The sequence below is a fragment of the Homalodisca vitripennis genome, chromosome 1 (genome assembly GCF_021130785.1).
Source record: "Homalodisca vitripennis isolate AUS2020 chromosome 1, UT_GWSS_2.1, whole genome shotgun sequence".
In the NCBI taxonomy this organism is placed as follows: domain Eukaryota; kingdom Metazoa; phylum Arthropoda; class Insecta; order Hemiptera; family Cicadellidae; genus Homalodisca; species Homalodisca vitripennis.
The window spans coordinates 178,795,137-178,819,897 of record NC_060207.1 but is presented as its reverse complement, the minus strand read 5'-3'; the positions used below and the strand labels follow the sequence as shown (position 1 = coordinate 178,819,897).

At 32.9% G+C, this 24,761-nt stretch overlaps 1 protein-coding gene across 3 annotated transcripts in view; it reads right to left on the bottom strand.

Annotated features, from left to right (window-relative positions):
* LOC124352791 (kelch-like protein 6) overlaps window positions 1-24,452 on the bottom strand; it is a 30,232-nt gene extending 5,780 nt beyond the window's left edge. For 2 of the 3 annotated variants that reach the window (XR_006921537.1, XM_046802464.1), the window contains exons 1-6: window positions 24,170-24,449; window positions 21,615-21,793; window positions 18,858-19,824; window positions 12,623-12,731; window positions 11,584-11,705; window positions 4,948-5,154 (exon numbers count right to left, since the gene is read on the bottom strand). Coding sequence is in view for 2 of the 3 variants with exons in the window: in XM_046802464.1 (XP_046658420.1) it covers window positions 4,948-5,154; window positions 11,584-11,705; window positions 12,623-12,731; window positions 18,858-19,824; window positions 21,615-21,788 (1,579 nt within the window). In the remaining variant the exon portion in view is untranslated. Of the gene's footprint in view, window positions 1-4,947; window positions 5,155-5,385; window positions 5,681-11,583; window positions 11,706-12,622; window positions 12,732-18,857; window positions 19,825-21,614; window positions 21,794-24,169 lie in introns of those variants that run through there. The other variant, XM_046802465.1, reaches the window with a different exon arrangement.
* Between the last annotated feature and the right edge of the window lie 309 nt (window positions 24,453-24,761).

Genomic DNA, 24,761 nt, shown 5'->3' with positions numbered 1-24,761 from the left:
TTTTCAGGTCTTCTGGCAGGTTGCTCCACATTTTCGCCCCCATGTAGCATGGTCTCTTTTCAGTTGCACTCAGGGTGTGTGCAGGAAGGCAGTAACTGGTTGCATGTCGTGTATTATGGTCATGTACCTTAGCATTCGTTCTGATTTCTTCTGGAGCCATTGTATAGATGTACTTAATGACTTCGAAAATGTAATAGTTTACTATTGTTAGAATTTTTAGTTGCCTGAAGATCTCCCTACAAGATTCTCTCTGCTGGAGATTTCTTAGGCTTCTTAGTGCATTTTTCTGAGGAATAAGGACTCTTTGTATGTTTCCAGCTATAGTACCTCCCCATACTACAATTCCATAGTGGAGGTGTAACTCAAATAGCGTGTAGTAGGCGGTCTTAGCTGTTTTCATGCTGCTTATGTTCTTCAGTCTCCTTATTACATAAAGTCCTGAGCTGAGATGACGACACAGGGAATCAATGTGGGGTGTCCATGTAAGACCATCATAAACTGTTACACCAAGGTATTTAGCTGAAGCAACCTCCTCCAGACCAGGTATTCTTCTTGTGGTGTCTCTTTGTTGTCCTAAAATCAGCTGCTTGGTTTTCTTTTCATTCACAACCAGATCACTGCTGTGGCAATACTGAATTGCCATCTTCAATGCTACATATGAGGCAATTTCCAGTTGTTCGGGTTCCTTTCTACTTAGCAACAGTACCGTGTCACCGTTTTATTGTAATTCTGTATGTATTGTGGAAAGTCATTTGTAAATATAATAAACAGCAAAGGCCCTAGTACAGATCCTTGGGGTACTCCACGGGTGATGGGTTTAATTTCTGATTTAATTTGATTTGTGTCTGATTGTGTGCTTGATATCTACCATTTGGCTTCTTCCGGTTACATAACTTGTAAACCAATCTCTTGATGTGCCCTGTATCCCAACGGTTGTCAGTTTTTGTAAAAGCTGCTGGTGGTCAAGGCTGTTAAAAGCTTTATTGTAGTCTAGTAGTATGGCTGTAGTAGTGTTTCCTTTTTCATATTCTCCTAGCAAGAAGTCTACTAGGCTTATTAGAGAAGTGATTGTAGATTTTCCTCTTAAGAAGCCGTGTTGAAAAGGTGTTAAAAGCTGATATATTGATAGGTGTTCAAGTAGTCTTACTAGTGCCACTTTTTCTATTAACTTTGAGAAAGTAGAGATCAGGGAAATTGGTCTATAGTTTGATGGATTAGTATTTGAGCCATTCTTGAATTTAGGATAAATTTTGGCCAGATTCAATGATGTTGGTAAAACTCCTGAACCAAATGACTTATTAGTTATATCAACCAGAGGATTGATAAGTTCTTCTTTGCAGGTTTGTAATAGCTTAGAGGATATCCTATCATATCCTGCTGAGGTCTTTGTTTTTAGTGAGCTAATAATTTGGTTAATTTCTTGTTTAGTTGTTGGCCTTAGGATTAAATTTGGAATATTCATATTCTGGACTGGAAGGTTTATTGCTTGTGTTACATGTGGTCCACTTTTTAAAATTATATCTTCAGCTATATTGACAAAGTAGTCATTAAGATGGTTCGCAATATCTTGTGGGTTAGTCATTTCACGTCCGTCAATGTCAAGTTTTGAGGGTAACAATGTGTCTTCTTTTTACTTTCTTTCATTGTTAATTACGTTCCAGACAGCCTTTGTTTTGTTTTCTGCGTCAGCAATCCTTGAGATATTTTCTTGTTGTCTTAAGTATCTAAGGTGAAGGTCATACTCTTTTTTTAGAAGTGAAGCTCTTCTTTTGTGTTCTTCTTCACCTGTTTTTAGCTGCACTAAACCTTTGCTTTAAATTGACTGCTGTGGGATCACTTAACATGTAATTTTGTCTTCTTTTTGAATTTGTTGTTTTAACTATTGGGCATGATACATTTAGAATGTTGCTAAATTTGTCATATGCTTGATCTGTGCCAGTAAAGTTATAGACCTGTATCCAGTTTTGATGTTGAAGTAGATTTTTTAGCATAAGCAGGTTTCTATTACTGAAGTTTCTCCTCTCCGTTGTAGTGGTTAAAGCAGGTTTTGTGGTCCAGCGGATAGTGCAGAGTTGCCCCATGTGATCAGAGATAGCTGTGTTTATTAATTTAATATTTACAGTATCCAGATCACCATTGCTACAGCACACACAGTCAATCGATGTGTGGGAGGTCGGAGTAATCCGTGTGGCTGGTAGATCTAGTCTATACATGTTGCTGCTCATTAATATGTCATTCACTTGTGCATAGTCTTGTTTCTTTTCAAGACAGTCAATATTGATGTCACCCATAAGTACTACTGGGTGGTTCCCAATTGGAATGTTGTCAAGAGTCTCAGATAAAACTTCAAGGCCGGACTGGAGGTTTCCTTGGTGGTCTGTACACTCCAATAAAAAAAAAGAGTATTTCTGCCTTCCTTTAGCTTAATAGCAACCACTTCACATGTAAGTTCAATACTTAAATGACCTATATTAATCATTTCAGCCTTGCCTTCAGTATGTCTTTAATAAAAATGGCTACCCCCCTTTAAGTGTGACTTTCTGATATATTCTACTACTAGTGTGTACCCTATTAATCTTGTGTTTAAAAGTGATTCTTTCTTCTGTCCATGTTCTGTAAGTGCCACTATATCTGGTTCTAATGAAGATAAGAGTGTATTTAATCTTTCAATTTTATTGGCAACTCTGTCTACATTCTGGTGAAAGATAGTGAGAGTTTGTTTAACATTTTTTTAGGTAACGCCTGTGATTTTATTTCCCGCCTGCTTTTATTTTGCTCTTGATTAAGCTTGCATGTTCTAAAAAATGTTCTGAGTGATGGGGTTTCTTGAAGAGACTGGTTATTAGTGTTTAATGGGGATAGAAACTGCAATGGCTGAGAGTTTAATGGTTTAGTAACAGAAGAGGCCAGTGATAGGTTTGCTTGCTCAGTGTAGCCATAGTGTTGTTTCATGTGCTCCTTGTAGAATATAATGTGTTTTAAGAAGAAATCTTAATAATTTTCATCATTTCTTTCCAATCTAGCATTCAATAGAGGGGATTTTCTTACATTCATTTTTATGTTTGAGGTGGCAGGTAGCTGTAATTTCAAGTTGTTTGATTTTTCTGCCGCTTTTGCTACTTGCAAGGAGACACTAAACACGTTCCTCTTCTTAGCTCTGTCTGGAGAGAGTATGTGAATTTTGTTTTATGTAGTATTACTGTCTCCTAAAGTTTGGTTTTCGTGTGTCACAGGCAAGGTCGGTTTATTTATTATTTTTAGATTATCAACAGGTTGTTGTATAGAAGGGGCTTGTTGTTGTTGTTCATGTTGTTCATTAGAGGGGCTTGTTGTTAAACATAAGCTTTCATTTAGGATATTAAGTTCACCACCCCTTAAAAATTGAGTTTTTAAAACCCTTTGAGCCTGAAACAATATGATCTTGTATATTGTATTAGAGGCCATCTTGATTCTACTCACACAATAGAATATGCGTCTTTTTTATATTTTTATAAATTACTTAGAAAAACATGAGGTTTACCATTGTTTTTATGGGAAAATTCAAGATCGTTCCACCACAACTGGCTATTAAGGATACATAATGAGTAAAATTTATGAAAACTGAAATTAAAGGTAATTTTAGTATTTTTAATGTTTTATCACATTGTTCTGAAAAGAATTTCATGCTGTTGAGTTGGGAATATAGTTAGTCTTGGAACCTGAAATACCACAAGCCTTAAAGGAATTATATTTTTTGGTACTATTCAAATTGTTACCCAAGGAGGAAATTGCACAAATTCTTGATTCTGACATTTAAGGTTTAGTCAAAATGAAATCTTGTTGTAATCTACATAATGAAAATCACAAGTACTACAATGTGATAAGATTTTATTAGTTTTTTAACTAATCGCTTCTTAGTTGTTTTTAATGTGACAATTAAACTTGCCAAATAATTTCCAGAAATAAGAAATGCATAAACATATCAATATATAGTTTCAAAACATCAATGTAGTAATAGAAAATTTGGGCTATTAATTTTATATTAATAGTTAATAACACAAAAATCTGTAATGGACAGATCAAGACAAAATTTGGATCAAGATACTCTGATATGAATATATGTATTAAGACATTGCAGACTTATATAATACACGAGTAACCTCATAATTATTCGGATATTTACTGGATATATACCAGTACTATAAACTTTCAGTATTTATTTTAGAATGGGCAATGGTATAAAACTAATATTCAAATTTTAAATATTTTAAATTATATTCTGATAGGACGAGATCAACTATTCACAGGAGTAACCTTTCCTTCGAAGTCTGATAGAGTGTTAATATAGTGTTGTGTGTATATTGCCTTTGCAACTTGGCAACACTGGATATGTCAAATTGAATTTTTCTGTTGTTAACAAAGTGTGAATTAGACATGAAATATCCCATTTATTTATGAGTTTATTTAATGTATCTATGTTAAGGAGAAGAACAATCTTCCTGCCTAGTAAAATTATGCATACTCTTCTACTCTGTAAAAACTCTCATGTTAAACATTGGGTTTTGACTCTAATGATGAAAACCTAAATAAATATTAAATAACAACAGAAACCTGACAAGTAATGTAAGCACGCTTTTTAGAGGAAAATCATACACATGTCTTTCTTAGACTGATCATTTGGAACAACCTCTTTGTTTAGACAACAAATTGCCTAGCAACCCAAGCATGGACATGATTTAGAAATTTTACCTACAACAAAACTGAGTATACCAATCCCAATTTTCTTCAACTTTCATGCAAAATATACGTTAATGTGTAAAGCTATGAAATCTGTTATTTGTGATAACTTCAAATGTACAAACCACAAAAACTAAGTGAACAATACATACCACACTATAAAATAACTAATTATTACAACATTTTTTAATGTATTTACTGCATCTTAATAGTAAGATTATTTGAAATTACCAATGACATAAATAGTTTCGTTGTCAGTCATTGCTGCGCCGACAGACATGTTATCTGGCAGACTGATATTGCTCAGGATCTCCCAGTTAGCTATGGACTGGCGATAGCAGTATAACTGGGACCCGAACATATAAATGTCGTCCTTGTACACACAACACGCTGCAGAGTAAAGATGTATAGGTAGAGGACTGCAAGTCTCCCAACTCTCTGGAACATACATAGTACATACAGATATACAATGACATAAATAGTTTCACACAACACGCTGCAGAGTAAAGATGTATAGATAGAGGACTGCGTCTCCCAACTCTCTGGAACATACATACTACATACAGGTATACAATGACATAAATAGTTTCACACAACACGCTGCAGAGTAAAGATGTATAGATAGAGGACTGCGTCTCCCAACTCTCTGGAACATACATAGTACATACAGATATACAATGACATAAATAGTTTCACACAACACGCTGCAGAGTAAAGATGTATAGGTAGAGGACTGCAAGTCTCCCAACTCTCTGGAACATACATAGTACATACAGATATACAATGACATAAATAGTTTCACACAACACGCTGCAGAGTAAAGATGTATAGGTAGAGGACTGCAAGTCTCCCAACTCTCTGGAACATACATAGTACATACAGATATACAATGACATAAATAGTTTCACACAACACGCTGCAGAGTAAAGATGTATAGGTAGAGGACTGCAAGTCTCCCAACTCTCTGGAACATACATAGTACATACAGATATACAATGACATAAATAGTTTCGTTGTCAGTCATTGCTGCGCTGACAGACATGTTATCTGGCAGACTGATATTGCTCAGGATCTCCCAGTTAGCTATGGACTGGCGATAGCAGTATAACTGGGACCTGAACATATAAATGTCGTCCTTGTACACACAACACGCTGCAGAGTAAAAAGTAAATACAGTTTTGAAATTCTGTGCTGCAGTCGCTGTCCCCTATAACTGACAGCAAGCCACAGATGCAATTATGGCAAAATAATCAATCGTATTTACATCTGATAACGTATATTTTTAACGCCCCTGACAATTGAGAATCCCGCCAACTGTGAAGTAGGTACTGTTTTTAGTTTTCTTCGCACTAAAGGCGTGAAGCAGTTGAAACTCACTGTCAGAATAAGTGATAAAATGTTATGTGATGGAATGGCGTTCAAGTGGGAAGTTTAAAAATTGGCCAAAGCATAATGAAAAACAGAATAGACGGCCTTCATTGATCACCAACAATTACTTGCAGAAAGTGAATGATTAAGTGAAAATGAACATACATTTCACAGTTTCTTCATTATTGGAAGAGTTGTCTCAAGTTTCTGGAAGTGTTCTCTACGACATTTTTATTGAGAAACATGTTTTACTGCATGACAATGTCTTTCTACGTGTGGAAAAATGATATTAGGATAGAATAAAAGCATTCTGCTAGGAACAATGTGATGATTCCCATAAACAGCCTCAATTCCGTGTCCAATGAATATAGTTTATTTTATCGTCAGAAGAAGCATCTCTAAGGTTAGCATCACTACAACAACAGTATCAAAATTTGCAATCTGATCTCTTCTTCAGGTAAATAACTAACCTAACACATAATTACAAACTAGGTTAAAATAAACAAATCATACAAAAGCGTTGTGGCACGCCTAAGTTAGGAATCACAACCACCATGTTGTTTGTCAACTTCACTAACTCTAAGATATGCACTTAATAAATATATTTGTTTATTTTAACCTAGTTTGTAATTATGTGTTAGGTTAGTTATTTACCTGAAGAAGAGATCAGATTGCAGATCTCGATATGTAGTGTTACTGATTTTTTGTTTCAATGAACGATGGCAAATGTCCGGAAAAATCCTGTTTCCTTCACAATCCTTATATCGTCAAAAATAAACTTCAAACAAAGAGTATCAAAATGATCGCATTGCATTTTATGTCAATACCTTTAATATAAAAGTTTAGACTTTAACACTTGTATTTCCTTCTAAGCAGTCACCATTTAAAGCCACACACTTGTTCCACCGCCTATACACTCCTTAGACAGAACCTTAAAAATTATTCTTAATAGCGACAGTAGCAGTTGGAAAACGCCGGCCTTTGAGCTCCTTTTGGCCTGAAAAAAGTCATTTGGAGCCAAGTCAGGGCTATAGGGTGGATGTGGCACAGTTTCGATTCCTTTTTTGGTTAGAAATTGAAGCACAGTATTGGCAACATGGGAGCGAGCATTGTCGTGATGCAGTTTCCAACATCCGACGAGGCCTGGTCACTTTTTTGGGATGTGATCTTAGATTAGTTGCTTCAATACTAAAATGTAGTACTCCCCATTAATTGTCTGACCCTGTGGTACAGTATGGGTGTACACCATACTACGATAATCAATGAACGTAATCACCATTGCCTTGGCAGCAGACTTTTGAGCACAAGATATTTTTGGCATCGGTTTTCTGCCTATTTTCCACCCACTACTGTACTCTTGTTTTGTTGCAGGATCATAACAGTAAATCCAACTTTCATCAGCAATAATAATATTTTTCCACCACGCATCATCTACTCGATGCACACACTTTAACCAAAGTTGGCAAATTTCAACGCGATTTTGTTTCTGAACTGGTGTTGACAGACGTGGTATCCAACGAGCACAGACATGTGACATATTCAAATGATTATGCATGAGTGTATGGACACTGCCAATTGATATATTGAGCATTATAGCAAGCTGTCTAATAGTCAAATGTGGGTCAGTGTGAATCATAACACCACCAGTATTGATTGTTTCTTCGGTAAAGGCAGAAACAGGGACGCCAGGCCTTCCAACTCACATGATTCCCGTCCATTTTTAAAGTCTTTATGCCATCTACAACAGGTTCTTTCATTCATTGCATCAATACCAAAAGCTTATTTCAAGTCGCTGCAAGGATCCGTAGCACTTTTCCCCAGTTTTACACAAAACTTTATCCCATATCTTTGCTCACAAAAATCAGTCATAGTTAACTTTAGAGGCAAAAATTTGCAACTATTTATTAATTGGTTGCCATGACAACAATAAATATGCAATAATGTTAACAGCTGATTTTGTTGTTGCTAGTACTTCAATGTTTTATACCAACTTGAAAAAAACGAATTATTGTACTTTGTTTATTTACATGTACTGTCAATCTTTATTGAACACCCCTCGTATAAGGTAATTTTTAACTGATAGCTATTCTCAAGAAGTTAGGTTCATTTCCCACAATTTTGATGTCCACTGTTTTCCTTCTTACATATATCACTAACATTGAGTGAGACTGCATAATCTGCAATGCATAGTAAACACTGCAATTTATAAAGGCAAGACAGGAGGAAAATCCTAAAATATCTAAAGATATCCCTACAATTGACAAACTTTCCTGCTTTGGCAATAACACGGATAGCCTTCTTCTGTATTATAAATACTTTTTCAGAATTGAAGGCTCAGAATAGGCAAAGGAAAGTCTGACAGTGATTTGGATGCCATGCATTATTTTAAGGCTCTTTTTGTTTCTAGGTTTGTCCTAGGAATTACAGATGAGAGGGTAAAGCAGTAAGTTACTGGCATGACACTTCACCTGTAGAGTGCATCAAGCTGAAGACCAGAGGACACAGGCATTTTTATTTTTACATCTCTATTCCCATTTCCAACTCTGAACCTGTTATCCTGTGTCTCGTGTGATATAAGTTACTAATCAGTGACATAGAGAGTTGCCTTCTTTGATAATGAAAGTAAATTCTGTAAGACAGTCAAAGTGGCATTGTATGATTTTATTTAATGAACGATCCTTGACTGAGTGTTATTGTTAATTTTAATTTTAACTTCTTGTCCATTATAACTAAGTTCAATTTTAAAATCCCTTTGATCAACCAGGGGCAGTATATTAAAATCTTCGACTTTTCTATTATCCCTGGTTCCCGTTTCTGAATGGTTGGCTTTTCGTCCCTTTATCCAGTAGGTGAATGGCAGGAGTGTATGGGAGTCCTGCATAAATTCAAAGATTTTCATTTTTCTGACATACTGATCAGAAAACAAACCCATATACTTTTTTTATAACAATGCAGTCTATGGATGGAGTAGTTCACCTTGTCAGATAAGTACACTGCCAATTTTGAAAATTATGAAGAATATATAACGTTAAGTTAGGGTTATCTACGTTGTGATTTTGCAGTATTCACAAAAGAAATGTAACATTATTTACAACACTTCCTGAACATTACCTGACAAACTTCTCAGGTGGGTTCCTCTCATAAAAAATAATGAAAAAAGTTCATATAAACATATGTCCGGAAACGCTTTGTTAGCAAACTACCGCTAGTGAAAGATTTCACCCGATTTTCTGGAACATGACGGAAATAAAACAACACTGAAGTTTTTTATGGTGTAAAGATAGCTTTTAAATTTATCGGATTTTAAGTAAAACAAATGAAAAATTAAATGAAACATTTCCCAGAACTGTAAGACCACCCTTATCTGAGATCATCAGACAAAATATGCAAAATTTGATCGAAAAAAACATGCTTTAAATGTTTAGATTTATGTACATTAACTTCATAAAGTGGGTAATAAGCACGCAAAATTTTAAATAAAATTTGTAGAAAATTTAATTAATTCTGAAGCAAATTATGTGAAATAGGCCAATGATAAACAAACACAAAGTTTAAAAATTAATGTTTTAATTAAATAAAGATATACGAAAAATAAGACAGAGAATGCAATATCTGGTTATTAAGCTTCTTCATAAAGAAAAACAATTTTAGTTTGGTTTTTTCAGTGAAGTAAATAATTTCAATAAATTTACAGTATAAAACATTGTAGGTTGAGAAACAAGATTTTAAAAATACAGTGTCAATTAAATGCTTTTAGTTTATTGAAAATCAAGAGTTGGTAACACTGTTGTAACAAAACCTGAATCTAGATTATTATTGTACAGCTGTCCAAAAATTCTGCTGTTACAGTAACTAGTCTATCATCTTTGGTTTGTGCAGTGTATAAGTATTATTGTATAATTTGTACTTGTACTTGTATTCATGTTTTTAACGATAAGATGCTATTTATATTTTATAATCAAGAATATGCAGATATTGTTTTCATCAATGGTTTTGTCAATGGAAATAATTGGACAGCTAAACATGAACATGAAAGGTGATTTCCAATACATAAATCCCTACTCACAAAACATTTGGGTCGGTTTTCAATAATTTACAAACTAATGGATCTTTTCCAACTATTAATTGTTTGAGAGAACGTCCTGTAACACAGCCTGTACGCGAAAATGATACAGCGCAGTCCTCAACTCAGCACTCACCGACTTTCGAACAGATTAAACATACCTCAAATACAGTCAGGAGAACATTGAAAAAAACAACTTGTATCCATATAATTTACAAAGAGTTAAAAATCTTCATCCAGGTGACAGTGCATTAGGATTACAAATCTGTCAATGGGTGTTAGAAAATCAAAATAATGTAAGTTGTCTTTTATTCACGGGCAAATCAATGTTTACAGGATATGGAATTCTAAATTTGAAAAATAGTTATCGGTGGTCCAACTGAAAATCCAAAAGCTGTTGTCGAGTCGAACTTTCAAATTTGAATTTTCAATAAATGTATGATGTGGTATAATTGGGGACCAGTTAATTGGCACCATTTGATTTGAAAACTACCCTACTGGTCTTTTGTACAAAGACTTTTTAGAGCTTCAACTGCCAGTTCTACTTGAAGATGTACCACTTGAAAGAAGACATCAAATAATATTCCAACATGATGGGGCACCGAGAACTTGCAGATAAGTTTTCTAGGCAGATGGATTGGTCGAGGTGGACCAATCAATTAATCTAGATCCCCTGATTTAAATTCTTTGGATTATTACCTTTAGGGTAATTTAAAGCAACTTGTATAAGAAGAACCAGTTAATTCCTGCAGGGTCAAGTAATCAATCCATATCTCTTACATATTGGAGTCCAGTAATTAACATAGTTCAGTCTGGGTGTTGCCACTCATCCTATCACCTTCTTTTCTATTTTTATTTTTACTTTCTTCCTCATTTTTTTTATGAAACTAACTACATCAAAATAAGAAAAAAGAGATCTAGTTGTACATTTTGTGCTTTACAAATGTACAATTAACTTACATAATATGTACAGTGTAATTATTTCTACATAGCTTCAAAAACTAACACTTGAATGGATGTTAAATGTACAAATATTTTAAACATAAGCAAATAAATTAGTTAACCAATCATCACTAATTTCCAACATGACTATTTTTAGTGTTATCAAATATGAGTACAACACACCATGTGTCACATAACAGGTTTCTCTGAGGTTACATCAAAATGTCAAGTCTATAGCTACATCCTGAAGTTCGTTTATAAAGTTACTTATTGTGATTTTTTTCATTGTCTATATAGAAATGAAGTTTTATGTAAAATTTCAAATCAGTTGGTCAGTTCGTTCTTGATATATCATGCAAACAGAAAGAAATCAAATTTCCTAAGTCCCTTGGTTGATAGGTGTTGCTTACACTCAACCAATTGAACTAAAAAACTAATACATGTAAATACACCAACTCTGCCAACTAATTACACCAAAAGTACCGTCTACTTACTTGTTTCCAGACTGTATTTGGTGACAGAATCCAACATGACCCTATGGCGTCCAACGCCTCCAATGACGTACAATTCATTGTTCACACAGACAGCAGAGTGATGGCGTCGAGGGAATGGTAAGCTGGCAACATAGTCCACTGGTTACCATCCAAACATACCACTAGCCTGTAAATACTAACATATTACATTATATTCCTGATGAGCCACTTTTAAAGTTCTATAAAACATTCTCCGAGACATGAGCTAAATAACATTTTTTACATCGTGACGTCAAATACATTTTCTAATCAAGGTATACAAATTTTCAAACAATCAATGAAAAATTAACTCACTTTTACTAGCAAAACAGTTAGCAAATCTCCTTTAGGAGCAATGATAAAAACATGTTTTAAAAAATCTTGGGCTTCTGGTCAATGTATTTTTTCTTAGAAGTTGGGAAACCTTAGTTCTAAAGGGATGGTTGGTTTTTCTGACCATCCATCCATAACCAAGTCGACCCCATAGGAGCCCGATGGAAGATGCACTGTCTCAGCTGTGCCGTGCCGCACGTTTATAAGAGGAAAACCCACATTGCTGAAGTTAACTTTCTATAAATTCCTCATATGCTCAATCCTCTGTCTTGCTTTTAATTTTTGATCTAGAGTCTGGATATATTGTTTTCAATTTCATCTTATTCTCAGAATTGTTCAATCGGTTCTACTGTACCCAGTGATTTTCAACTGGTCAATGGGTTAGGGAATCTTCAAAGACTACTTAGAAGAAATCTATGAAAATTCTATGTCGAAACCGAATGTCTTGTAACCGACATGCAAGTTTGTCAGATAGTTGTAATGAAATTTATTCCATAAAGCTGATATTTGCATTATCAGTTAATAAATTTCTGCAGTCAAATAACTTTCTTAGCTTAATTTTAATTCAACAACATAAAGCATGACCATGATTTGTTTTCTTAATTCTTGCCTAAGAATTCGAATAGAGCATTGAGTAATGTCTCAACAGGTACTAAAATAAACCATTCAATTTATAATACTTATTTACCTTGTTTCAAATTGCCAAACTTCTCTCCATGTATCATAGAACCAGATAGATGTATTCCAATCGCCTTGGCCCATCATGTACTCTCCTCCAATTACATACAGTTTCAAGTCTGAGACAGAAAATAATGTCTTTTAATGGGTAAATTTAGTTCCTAAACCGTATGTCCACAGTTCTAATGCTAATATAAAACGCCACATGGTATTATTTAGAGCCATATAATTGAGTTTGCTTTTATTAAATTTGTAAATTGTAAATACTCAGTGCTATTACGAAATGAGTTTGGAATCAATATAAATATCTCAGTGTGCTCTACAGGATCGCATTTTACTTATTACTACTTCATGTACTACTTATTAAAGGAAATTACAACTTAACTTTGATTAAGCCAATTTTGTCAAAAAGTTACTGTATGTGATTATTTGTTAGAAATGCATTTATACTAATTTAAAGCAAAATTCTTACTCATTCCTCTTTAACACTCATAAAATTTGGTATAATTATTATTTTATTAACCCTTTTAGCGCTTAGAGCTGATTAACTGGCACAACCAATCTAGTCAAAGAATTCCAAGGGCCACCATTTTGACTCAGGTGGGTGGTGAAGCACCAAAGGCCATATGGACAAACAAATGCCAGTATAAAGATCCTCAACCACCTACCACAAGACTTCAGACAGGGAACTGGTGCAACACTAAAGAACAGACTGAAGAATTTCTTGTTGGACAATCCAATCTACTCAATTGACGAATTTTATCAAATAACCTGGACTTAAGTATACATATTATATTGTATTACAATTTTGTGTAAATACTCATGTTTGTATACAGTATTGTTTTGACACCATTGCATTTCTTAAAGAAATTGTAATAAAGAATATTCTGACTTCTGACAAGGGTAAGGTTGAACTTCAAGGGCTAAAGCCCTTAATTTGCCCTTAACATTTTAGTACAATACACAACAATTGTGGACTAATTTAAATCAAATCAATGAAGTTGTTTATACAATGACATTTGGTTCAAATGTTCAAAATTTAACTGATTTGTTTGACATATATATATATATATATATATATATATATATATATATATATATATATATATGTATACATTTTTAAGGAGATCCCCTTTTAAGCTTTATTATGCCATCCTCATGGGCTACTGGCCTATGTGAGGATATTATCAAACAGAATAAGGAGGGGAGTCAATACAATACAATGTCGGTGGTAGTGATAAAAAGTGCTATGGTCACAGACTGGATTTGAACCGGCGCTATCTCTAACTCAGACTCAAAGTCCAACGACTTAGACCGATCAGCCATCAGCAATCACATTTAATTTGTTTATGGTTTAAATAGTTAACAAGTTTAGTTAGTTTAGTTAACAAAACATGCTACGTTAAAAGTGTGCAAGTAATCATTGAAATAAATTTCCAAATAGTAACATTTTATTTGTTAGATTTCAAAAGTATTAATTGTTTTAGTACTATATTATTAAATCCATAACATTTTATAGAAGAATATAACTATGTACCTCCTTGGCTGAGCAGCAAAAGGTCATATGATTATCTTGATCCTCAGCAAGCCTAAAAAGCTATGCTCTTTTTTACTTCATGCCAAAAAGACGACTTCGTGTAACTGAATTTTAGTTTTTTTAAGTTCATACTTTATCTGTACATTATTATTAGTGCAGCCATTTTATATGTAATGGGTGGGACATTTACACAATTTATATAAATTTGTTTACATATAATAACTAATATCATATTCTGTTTAAGCCAGCCAATGATGAGTAATCTTAAAAGACTACTTAAAAAAATTGCAAAAAGCCTGAACAAATAAAACATGTTCTACCTGTAACGGGTGGGCCATTTTTGCAACCTCTCTTTTAACTGTTATATTATTTCTTCGAATGCCTGTGAAATAACACTTAATGAGGAAATGAGAGACTTATTTTCATTATATCACTAGGTATTGATAAAAGTACCTTGACAGTAGTTTTAACAAATGTTTTGTTTTTCTATAAAAATAAAGTTTGATCGAGTGTAACAGGTGGGAAAAGTGCAAGTTGATAAACTGTTTTAAAGTTTTTTATAATTCTAAATTAACAGAGTGTTAAGTAAGACTTGTGAAGCTAAAACTGTTAATAAAGTGAAGCCTCATAAATACACTCTTTACTAAGAACCTGACAAAGCATTATTGAAATAATGATGTCTCGTCTGTCCATTTACGGATAGGAAGATCCTAGATATTTAAAACTTGGTACATAGGTTCCTATTGGCTCAAGAGCTCTACTGATTTAGGGTCAAAAAGTAACAGAGCAATTCATCTGTCTATACACTAACTCTTTCATTACATTCTGTAGGGTCCTTCAATACTCTGTTGTATCGCTTTATTTACATAAACTACAAATACATACAGATGGAAAATTATAGATCAATTTCTGTAATAACATCTTCACTACAAACACTATATAAAGTGTAGCAGGTTTTAAACAGGGTTTCTGCTGCTCTATTAAAAATATTGTTTTTTTTTAATTTTTCAATTATTTTACAAATTTCTTTATTTTAACATCTTGTTCTCGTTCAAGTGATTCTTCCAATCTTCAGCATATTTCTCTTTTTTACCCATACTTTTGACCTTTCTATTATCATGTTTCTTAGGTTCCCCCATTGTTCTTAATATACCCAAAAGAGAAAACACACACAAATTAACTTATTATTAAGGATAATGTACCTGTCCCACCCGTTACACCTAAAACTATATTCAAATACACACAGTAATGCTATACATAAGATTGCACTAAAAATAATATACATAACCTCTCGTTTACTAAGTTTTATGTTCAGACGCCTTATAGATTAGACTCTTTACTCCAAACAATCTTCCTAAATTATATAAAATTTTAAATATTCTAAAATTTCATAATGCTGTATATTGTAATTTTACATCTTATCAAAAATGTTACTATTATGACTGCTTCTTTAGTTTTTAAGTTTTCATTGTGTGTACACGTATACATTTTCATAACATAAAGATGTATTGAAATGAATTGACATTTTTTAGTGTCAATATCCGTGTTTAACGGATGTTTAGAAATGTATCAAAAGTGCAGATGCCTGGTTACACTGAAAGTTTGATAATGAATTATATAAAATATGTATTTCAGTTTTTATTATGTATCTATTCTTATTAAAAAGATTGTTAAGTTTCCATGTGTTTCTTTTGTGGTTTTCAGGCCAGAAATAAAAGATTCCAAAATTGCCCTTTTTTGTAGTGTTAGGACAAGAAGTTGAGAAAATTGATCTTAGTCTTAAAAGGACCTTTATGCTGCTTTCGGAGTGACAGGATATTCTGGATGGGGTATGGTTGAAGGTAGGGGTTGCCTCCTGTCAAGATAAATGAGGGAGCATTTTTATTTATTTCAAAACTGTTACAAACATTTATAACTCCTACTGACTAAATATGAAGTTCCAATGAAAACATTACCTCATCCAGAAACTAGAGCTTATAAACAGTTAGATAACGTACTTTTGTACCAATAGAGGGTCGATACTGACACCATTGGCATGTACAGGTTAAACTTGAACTTTGTATGGAAATAAATAAAATAAGTACAAATAACTCTGAAATTTAACACTTAAAATCTTTAGAAAATTATTTTAATTGTTGCTAAACTAGTAACAAATTTTTAGAGTACCTAAAGTAAATAAATCGTTATTTAAGTATTCATATCAATATATTGGGCCCAAATTGTTCAACTGTTTGCCTTTCAACATAAAAAATTGTAAAAATTATAAAAAAAAATTTATTAAAAGTTTGGCATTTTGGTACTGATGATACGGATCTATTAAAACTTAAATTGTAAAGATATTATTAACTGTCAAATGTCAGCAGAATATATTAACATTACTATTGCAATTTAAATTAACTGTTTACCATATAGTTTTGTGCTATGATTTCAGTTATTTCTTATTTCTGTAATTGATCATGTTTTTATTTTTACAAATTTATATTCAGAATATGTTATTATTAGCGCTAAAACTGCCAGTTTACATTCTTTGTACATTTATAAGATGGGTTAGTAATCTATATATATAAAAATGAATGTTTGTATGTTTGTCCTTTATGGAATCGTGAACTATTGGACCGATCATGATGAAAATTTGTACGTATATGTATTTTTCCACGGAGAAGGTTTATAAGCTATGCCCATCCCTTTCCCGATTCAGGATTCCGCCCCACTGGTTACAGAAATACCCATAAGAAATGCATTGCAGCAAACATATGTTAACGTCTTTTCAAATTTTTAATCAGCTGTTCTTTGTAAACATATATTACACTTATAGTTTTAAAGCATAGAGTAAGCTTAAGAGAAACGACAAATTTTGTTTAAACTGTTTTTGCAATCACTGTTAAACATAGACTTTACTATCCAGATAATACAATTCAAATTTGACGTAAAAATTCACCTTTAACTGCAATATTTATTTAATATAAACCATGCTCATGCTTGATCAGAAGAGTAATGCAGATATCATAATTACTATCTTACGTTGGCTACAAATATAAAGAATGTTATAAAATCAACCTTAGTTGTTTTTTTTGACAGAAGTATGGTTCTCAAAACTCCGTGTGTACATATTCTCTCGATCGAGACAACAAAGCAAGCTCAATCGTGGCATCGGAGATATAACTAATTTAATCTAAAATTTATTATAGTAAAAAAAAAAATTTACTAAGTAATATAAGGACTTCGGTTCTTAAGATTTGCGTGCGAAGCCGTGGGTAACAGCTAGATAGAGGCAGGAATATGGTACATACCTTCATAATACGCCCAAGAGGCTCACGATGGAACGACTATCAATTATCTCAGCAATGTTTAGAATGTGATAGAAAAAGAATAAGTGAATATAGTGTACTGTTTTCAACGGGAAATTGCGTGCGAAGCCGCGGGCAACTTTTGCAAAAAATTATTGAAATGCGCAGCAAAGCGCGCCGGGCCCGCTAGTGTACTATAAAAAATACTTCTTATTATTATAATATATTATTTAATTTGACTGATAACTATTGTAATTAATGCCGGTAGTGATAAAGTGTATACAGTGTTTCAATTTTTATTTTCTATGAAATAATTTTTTCTTGCAAGCGCCACAGATAGAGAGTTTTTTTCTACGTTGACTGGACTCGTTTTTAAGGGAACTTTGTTTTAGTTGTTGTTTTAGGTTAGAGTTGGCTACACATACTTGTAATTATTGTGATAAACTAATATTCCTGTTTGTTAATTTTTCTCATTATACTGTATATTTTATACTGTATGTTGTGATTTTAAAGGAATAAATTTCATTATTTCATCTTTCATTATAACTTTCCATGGGATAACATTCAGAGTTTCTTATAGTGGATTTTATTTCCTAATTAATGAGAATCAAAACAAAGAATGTTTTAATAAAAACTTACTAAATTAAAAAACAATAATTGCAACTGTCTGGCTTTAAAATAGTCTGCCTTATTTGGATACTCCTTATAATAAAATAGCTGGCACTTCTGAATACGGCACTTAAAAAAATAGCTAAAACAGAAATGTTTTAATTGTAATAAGTTAAGTTATAAATGTTAGTCTATACAGAAGTTTTTGTGAAATTTATTCCTTCGAAAAAGTGTTGTTCTTATAAAACTAAAAATTACAATTAAATGATACTAAAACTAGTAGTAGGCATCAACAGATTGTTAAAAAAATGTCTAGCATTTCATGATTTTGAGCTGATAAATAAAACTGTTGATTATACTTTGGCATTGGTGTAAGAAACCCGAAATTGGTTTGTTAGTAACTATGCAATCATTAACAATTTAAAATTGGGACATTTTCAAGCATTATTAATAAATGCCAAAAATACAACAAAAACACTACAGCTACCTACTATCAACTTGTCAGTTTTAACAGATAACAAAGGCTATCATTTGTCAATGTCAAACATGATAACAATAGAAATATGACAACACAGTCGTATTGCCTGTCAATATCAACTTTACTCTAGTTTGTTCAAACTGCTCTTCTGAGACAACTATATACATGGAGAGCTGTGTGAATAAATAAAGTCAAAATGTATTTCGTAAATATGGTTATAAAAAATTCTTGACAGCTGCTTGCATACTTTTAGATTAAGTAGTACATTTAAGACAGAAATTTTAACAGTACCCTACATTTTATGGCATGAGTATTACAGCTGTAAGATCCTTACCTTGTACTACAACTTTATAACCCATTGCTTCTGCTGGTCCCTCATCGATTTTGGATAAATAGATGAAAGGAACCAATTGTTCACCATTCCATCGAAACATGTATGGCCACTTAGTCTTCTCTCTCAACTTCATTCGGGGTGATTTGGCTGTTGTGTGAGTGCTGAAAGGCAAACTTGCTGCAACACAGGGAAACAGCGGAAGGCAACGAGGTTCTCTTGCTAGCAGATCCTGCGCGGTTTTCACAGTAGTGGGATCAAAACATGTACAGTGAGAAGTGGTTCTTCGTTTTCGTTTTAAACTCTTAAAAAATATACCTGCTGCAGGCAGAGGTGAACTTTTTCCAGACTCTATACTGTCTCGATCATCAATATTAGATGGATTACACGACTCACAGTTTTGGTTTAAAATCCCATCTTTCATCTCAAGAATACATTGTATTATCAATTCCGCCTGAGGAGTGTCTTTAACACTGCTGAAGTGTAACATGTTCCTAATGTCAAATGACTCCATTTCCTTGAACCTAACGACACTCAATAAAGGTATAGAATAAAATAATCTGTCTTCTGGACTGTGCTCGATCCAGTTCACGCCAGCTTCAAAAATCTCGAATTCCCCCTCGGTAGTCCGTAACCTGTCATCACTGAGAAATTCGATCACCTCTTCTGAAGTTAAATATAGAAACTGTTCAGTCTTCCTCACTTTAGAAAAATTCCACAAAGCAAGTGTTTTAGTTTTCTGTTTTAGTTCAGTCAGGCCGAGTTTGTCAGCTAAATTGGACGTAGGCAACCAAGTTTCTTTGTCCAGCCAGGAAAAAATTATAAACTTGATGCATTCTTTCTGAACATGATCAAACTGTAACATACAAGTTGCTTCCAAAACATCCAGAATGTTTTTTGATTTTGTAAAATCTATCTCTGTTTGACGAATTGCATTCATAATAAACTCAAGTGCTTCTGGTTCAATTCCCTAAAATTATAAAACAAAACTTAATTTTTGTAATAAATTAGTTTTAAACAAATTATTTAATCAGATAATATTATTTGTAATATTTTTTCTTGTCTTAAAACAGATAAATTGAATTTTTACAGTTCTTAAGTACATTTCTATTCATAGTTTAATCAATTGTCAAAAGAATTAATGTTAAATTGGCAAAAATGAACTGAATCAAATATTGACTTTCCAGTTGCTCTCCGCTGTTCTTCCCCACTATCCTTCAAGTTTCAATAAAAATTATTAAAATCTCAGAAATCATAGAATCATAGACCAAGAAATGTTTTAAATCATTTCACATTCTTTCATAGTGTTCATTTGAATTTTTATGCTCTCCGATATTAAATTTATTGTCTCCAATATTATGATTATGCTCCTACGTGTTTAAAGGTACTACAGAAGTTTAAAATAATACTAAAACAAATCGTATGAAATGTTGCATGACTTTATGCTACTTAGAAATGTTCATTACGATATTTTACAAATCATACTTTATATTAATAGCTGTATTACTAATTAGGTCTTACCAACTAAATTAAAATTGTTTATTTTCATTTAATTAGATACTTATTTAAGTCATTACCCTATTTACAATGATCTAACCTAATAATTATTTGATAATCCTCATTTTCCCCCGTTTATAAATATTTTTCTCAACAACCACGAAGTAGACTTAAAGGTAAGAGCCCTTAGGGGACAAAACAGTGAGTCCTATAAGTTCCCTGCTTTGAAAATTCTATTAAAATAGGTGTTTGAGTACCAACAGCTCAGTGTGTTGATTATTGTACAATTATTGTAACCACTCTCTTCCAGTTATGTGGGTCTGACGAAGTGTTCCTTAAGCACAAAAAGTCCTCACAAATATAGAAAGTATATTATTGGAGTGTTTGTTTTAAATTTATAAACAATTCCAATAAAGAAAGAGCTTCTAGAATGTATATAGGATTTTGTTGCCCTCATAGAATGTCTAAATAAATAATAATATTGTTCATTTCACTTTAAATTTAGAAGCTCAAATGTATCCAATTATGTTTAGGAAGAAGCCACTTTGTAAATATATTCCTTTTTTTAATAGCCAAGTATTCGATAAACCAATTATTCATATACATGTATATATGAATCTGGGTTTGAGTCCTGGCGGACCAAGCACTTATTGTGACTCAATGTATATTGAAATTAAATAAGGCTATTGCCATCAATACAATTTTAATGTATGTATGTATGTGTGTATATATACTTTATCATTTGAAAAATAAAACAGAAAAACAAGAATGTGTATATCCTGGCAAACATTTTCATTATATGTATTTAGCAACTTCATGTTTCCATTTCAAATATTGATCTGCAAACGTTTATTCATCACTTTTAATATTTTTTTAAAACTTGGTTCAAGTTTTACTCATTGCAATTTTTAAAGTTAAAGATTAGGACACTAATGGAATTTGAATTTGACTTATTACTCAGCAAACATACACTACATTAAACGTGACGATGTATTTATTTTATGTGAACAAATTCATTTATTTGTATAAGGATGCATGTAAAGATTTCTCTAAATGTAAACAAATTATAAATGTAACTTCTTTAAAAGAGTATTTCTGACTTGTATGAAAACTACTTTGCTACATGGGATAAATACTGAACACCGTCAGTATTTATCCCATCTAGCAAACTTAAGATTACCAAAACAATTCACACTGAAACAGTAAAATTAGCATTACGCGTTAACACAATAACCTTGAACTTAGATTATACTAATGTATTACCTGTAAATTGACTAGCTTCTCGTGTTTTTCCTTGAAGTCATTATTAAACATGGCATGAAAGTATGGACTGTGGTCTGCCAACAGCTTCCTATCACATAGAAACTGTGACTCTTTCACTATTAATGTGACTTCAGTTGGGACTTCTATACCCTCTGGGACTTCTATACCCTCCATTTCTTCTAAAAATTCAAAAAGAATCATTTTACTACATTTCTCAATTTAAATTATTCCACCCAGTATTTAATTATTTAACTGTAGACTAAATGCTGGTATATTAAAAAAAAGAGAATAAACTCTTTTTTATTTAAGTAATTATAAAATTTAGGAAAGAGCCTAGTTGACTCATCCCTGCTTTATGAGTCAATTCTGGCTCATTGTGTTCAGCGCTTCTATTCCCACTTCAGATTTTATATTTTTTTTATGGGCTGAGCTTTAGTGAAGCCTATCAATATTGTGGGGCTGGAAAAATTTAATTTCTGTCTGTCTGCCCGCACGATATCTCAAGAGCGAATAAACCTATCGAATTAAATATGATGCACGTCACTCTATGGAACCTGGCTGAGTGTTAGTGAATATTGTTACATTGGTCTTATGAATAGCCATGATGGCAAAGAGAAAATTGCATAATAATTAAATTTATTTGTAAAAAAATTCAATACACCCATAAGTGATTCAAACATGGAGTCATCTGGAGTGCTGATGGTCGAGCGGTCTAAGACATTGGACTTTGAGCCTGTTAAATAGATTCTATAGATATTTTTGTATTTGTTCTTTTTATCACTCACTAGATCCAAGCTACAGTACACGTTATCTCTGACTTCTTCCCCAGAGCACTCAGATTTAACATACGCTATCAGTCCCACCTGCAGATAATATTTAGATATATCCAGACACCGCACACAAACAGAACATTAAAACATTAAGAACTTAACTATTTATGTATAAGTACCCTCTAAATTCTTGTTATTTGTCATTTGCACCCCCTAAAACCATATATATTTTTTGTTCAGGAGGATGAGCAGAATACGTTGATAACGTCAAATTCCTGATTTGGCACCTCGACCTTTAACCTTTTACTGCCGACGTCCGACATATCGGACGTCGGCATTTTTGCCGAAAACGTCAACGTCCGATATGTCGGACGTCTGTTTTTTTTATTGTTACTGGCTACTGTTATGTTCAAATGCCGAAATATTCTGTATTTTGGTTGTTTAGGAGGAAAGGATAATGAAAGAAGCCATTTAAAGAACTTTGGATTTCTATTTTCGTCGTCTTTGACTAGAATTGACGAACTACCTAGACAGATGTCAAAACCAGATGATCGGGTTAGATTACTGAAATCTTCGTTCATTGTTGTTGTTTACAATGTTATCGAAAGTTTTTTGAAGTGTTACTTTTGTTGATCAAGGATAAAATGAGTAAAAGAGTTACATCTAACTCTCCTGTGAGTGAGGGAACAATAATTAACAGTCTAATCGATGGTGGTGTACAAGTGCAAGACGAACTGAGTGACGATTTCCTTCAGAATTTGTCAGATTCAGATGCTGAGAACGATTCTGATATTAGTGTTAGGGCTATTGATGACAATCAAAGTGATGTGGATGACACTGATGACGATCCTGACTTTATCTTACCATCAGATAATGAGGAGTTATTAGATAGTGAGGGGGATGTGGCACAGATAAGTTTACCTTCAACTTCCACTGGTAGGCCTAGAGGAGGGCTACCAGTTTTGGGAAAATCCTCATAGTGCAGCTATGTTTCAAGGTAGCACCTTCAAATTTGGTATATGTTCTAAGCAATTGCTCTAGTTTATAATGATATCATGCTCAAAATTTTAGTATAATTTTAAAAATAAATTATCAGATGCCAAACACAATTTTTATTTTTTTATTTATTTTTTATTTACATAATTTTTAAAATTAAATAATGAGTTTGTTTCAAATTAAAATTTCTTTTTATTATTTAAAAAAACAGCATTTAAATACGAGTAAATAAAGTAAAAATTCATGCAAATCTAATGAAAAATAAAAAAGATACAGCATTTTTTTGTAAATGAATGCACAACAGCGAGTTTCCCCCTTGGCAATTTTGACTGGTACGATAAAAAAATGGCCGGCAGTAAAAGGGTTAATCTTATAATTTCCGAGTATTGTATTTATAAATTTAAATTTTTTTATTAGGGAATATTGCAGAATTGTATCAAGTGGAACATACCCACACACAAAATTACTTTAAAAACAAAGTGAGTAAAATAACAAGATGTCAAGGTCTTGTAAAGAAAATATAAGAGATAAACCGATTTCCCAAACAGCTGAAAATGTTAATCATAATAATACTACAACATTAGGAAACTTGCGGCAAACACCCGCGGGTGTAATCTTAAAAACATTGCACACTTCAGAATTTCATACAGACGCTGCTAGGGTTGTTACTCTGACAAAGATAAGCCGTTTTGTAACGTTTTAACTGCCGGTTTTAGTTAGTTAACAACAGTTGGGTTTTGTGTTAAACTTTTTGAATTTGAAACTCTACCTTATTTCTATAAATCTTACCTGTTTAAGTTTATATAATTCAATTCAAAAGAACATGTATTTACGAACGAAGGTTTCAGAGCTTTTGTATTTTATAACACAGCTTATCACGAACTATCCCACACAGTCGAGGTAAGTACTGATACTCCGATAATTGTACTACTACAACTAAAACTGTAGTAGCAGTAATAGTAGTAGTAACTCTGAATCTTATGTGTCCTTGTAGTTACCGTTGCCGCTAACCGAAAACATAACTTAACCTGAATTCACATTTCGAAATGCCTCAATGCCTGTCGCGGAATGGAGAAGATAGTGGATTTTCTATTTTTGCCATCACTTAGGCAGGCGAACATTTTATAATCCATACAACCTCATTGAGCTTGGTTTCGTGACTTTTCAAAGTTTGTTAGAAACTCTAGAACTCTATAGTTACGGAAAACATATTACATTAGTATTGACTATTTCAATTTATCAATTTTACTGATGTGGTTAAATTTAAGTATTTTTCAGTATGAAAACTCAAACTCAAGCGTTTGTTACGAAGTAATTCGTCACCGGTAAAAGTAGAGATTAAGACTAGTATCTCATAGTTTGATTTAGTAAAAACTTCTAT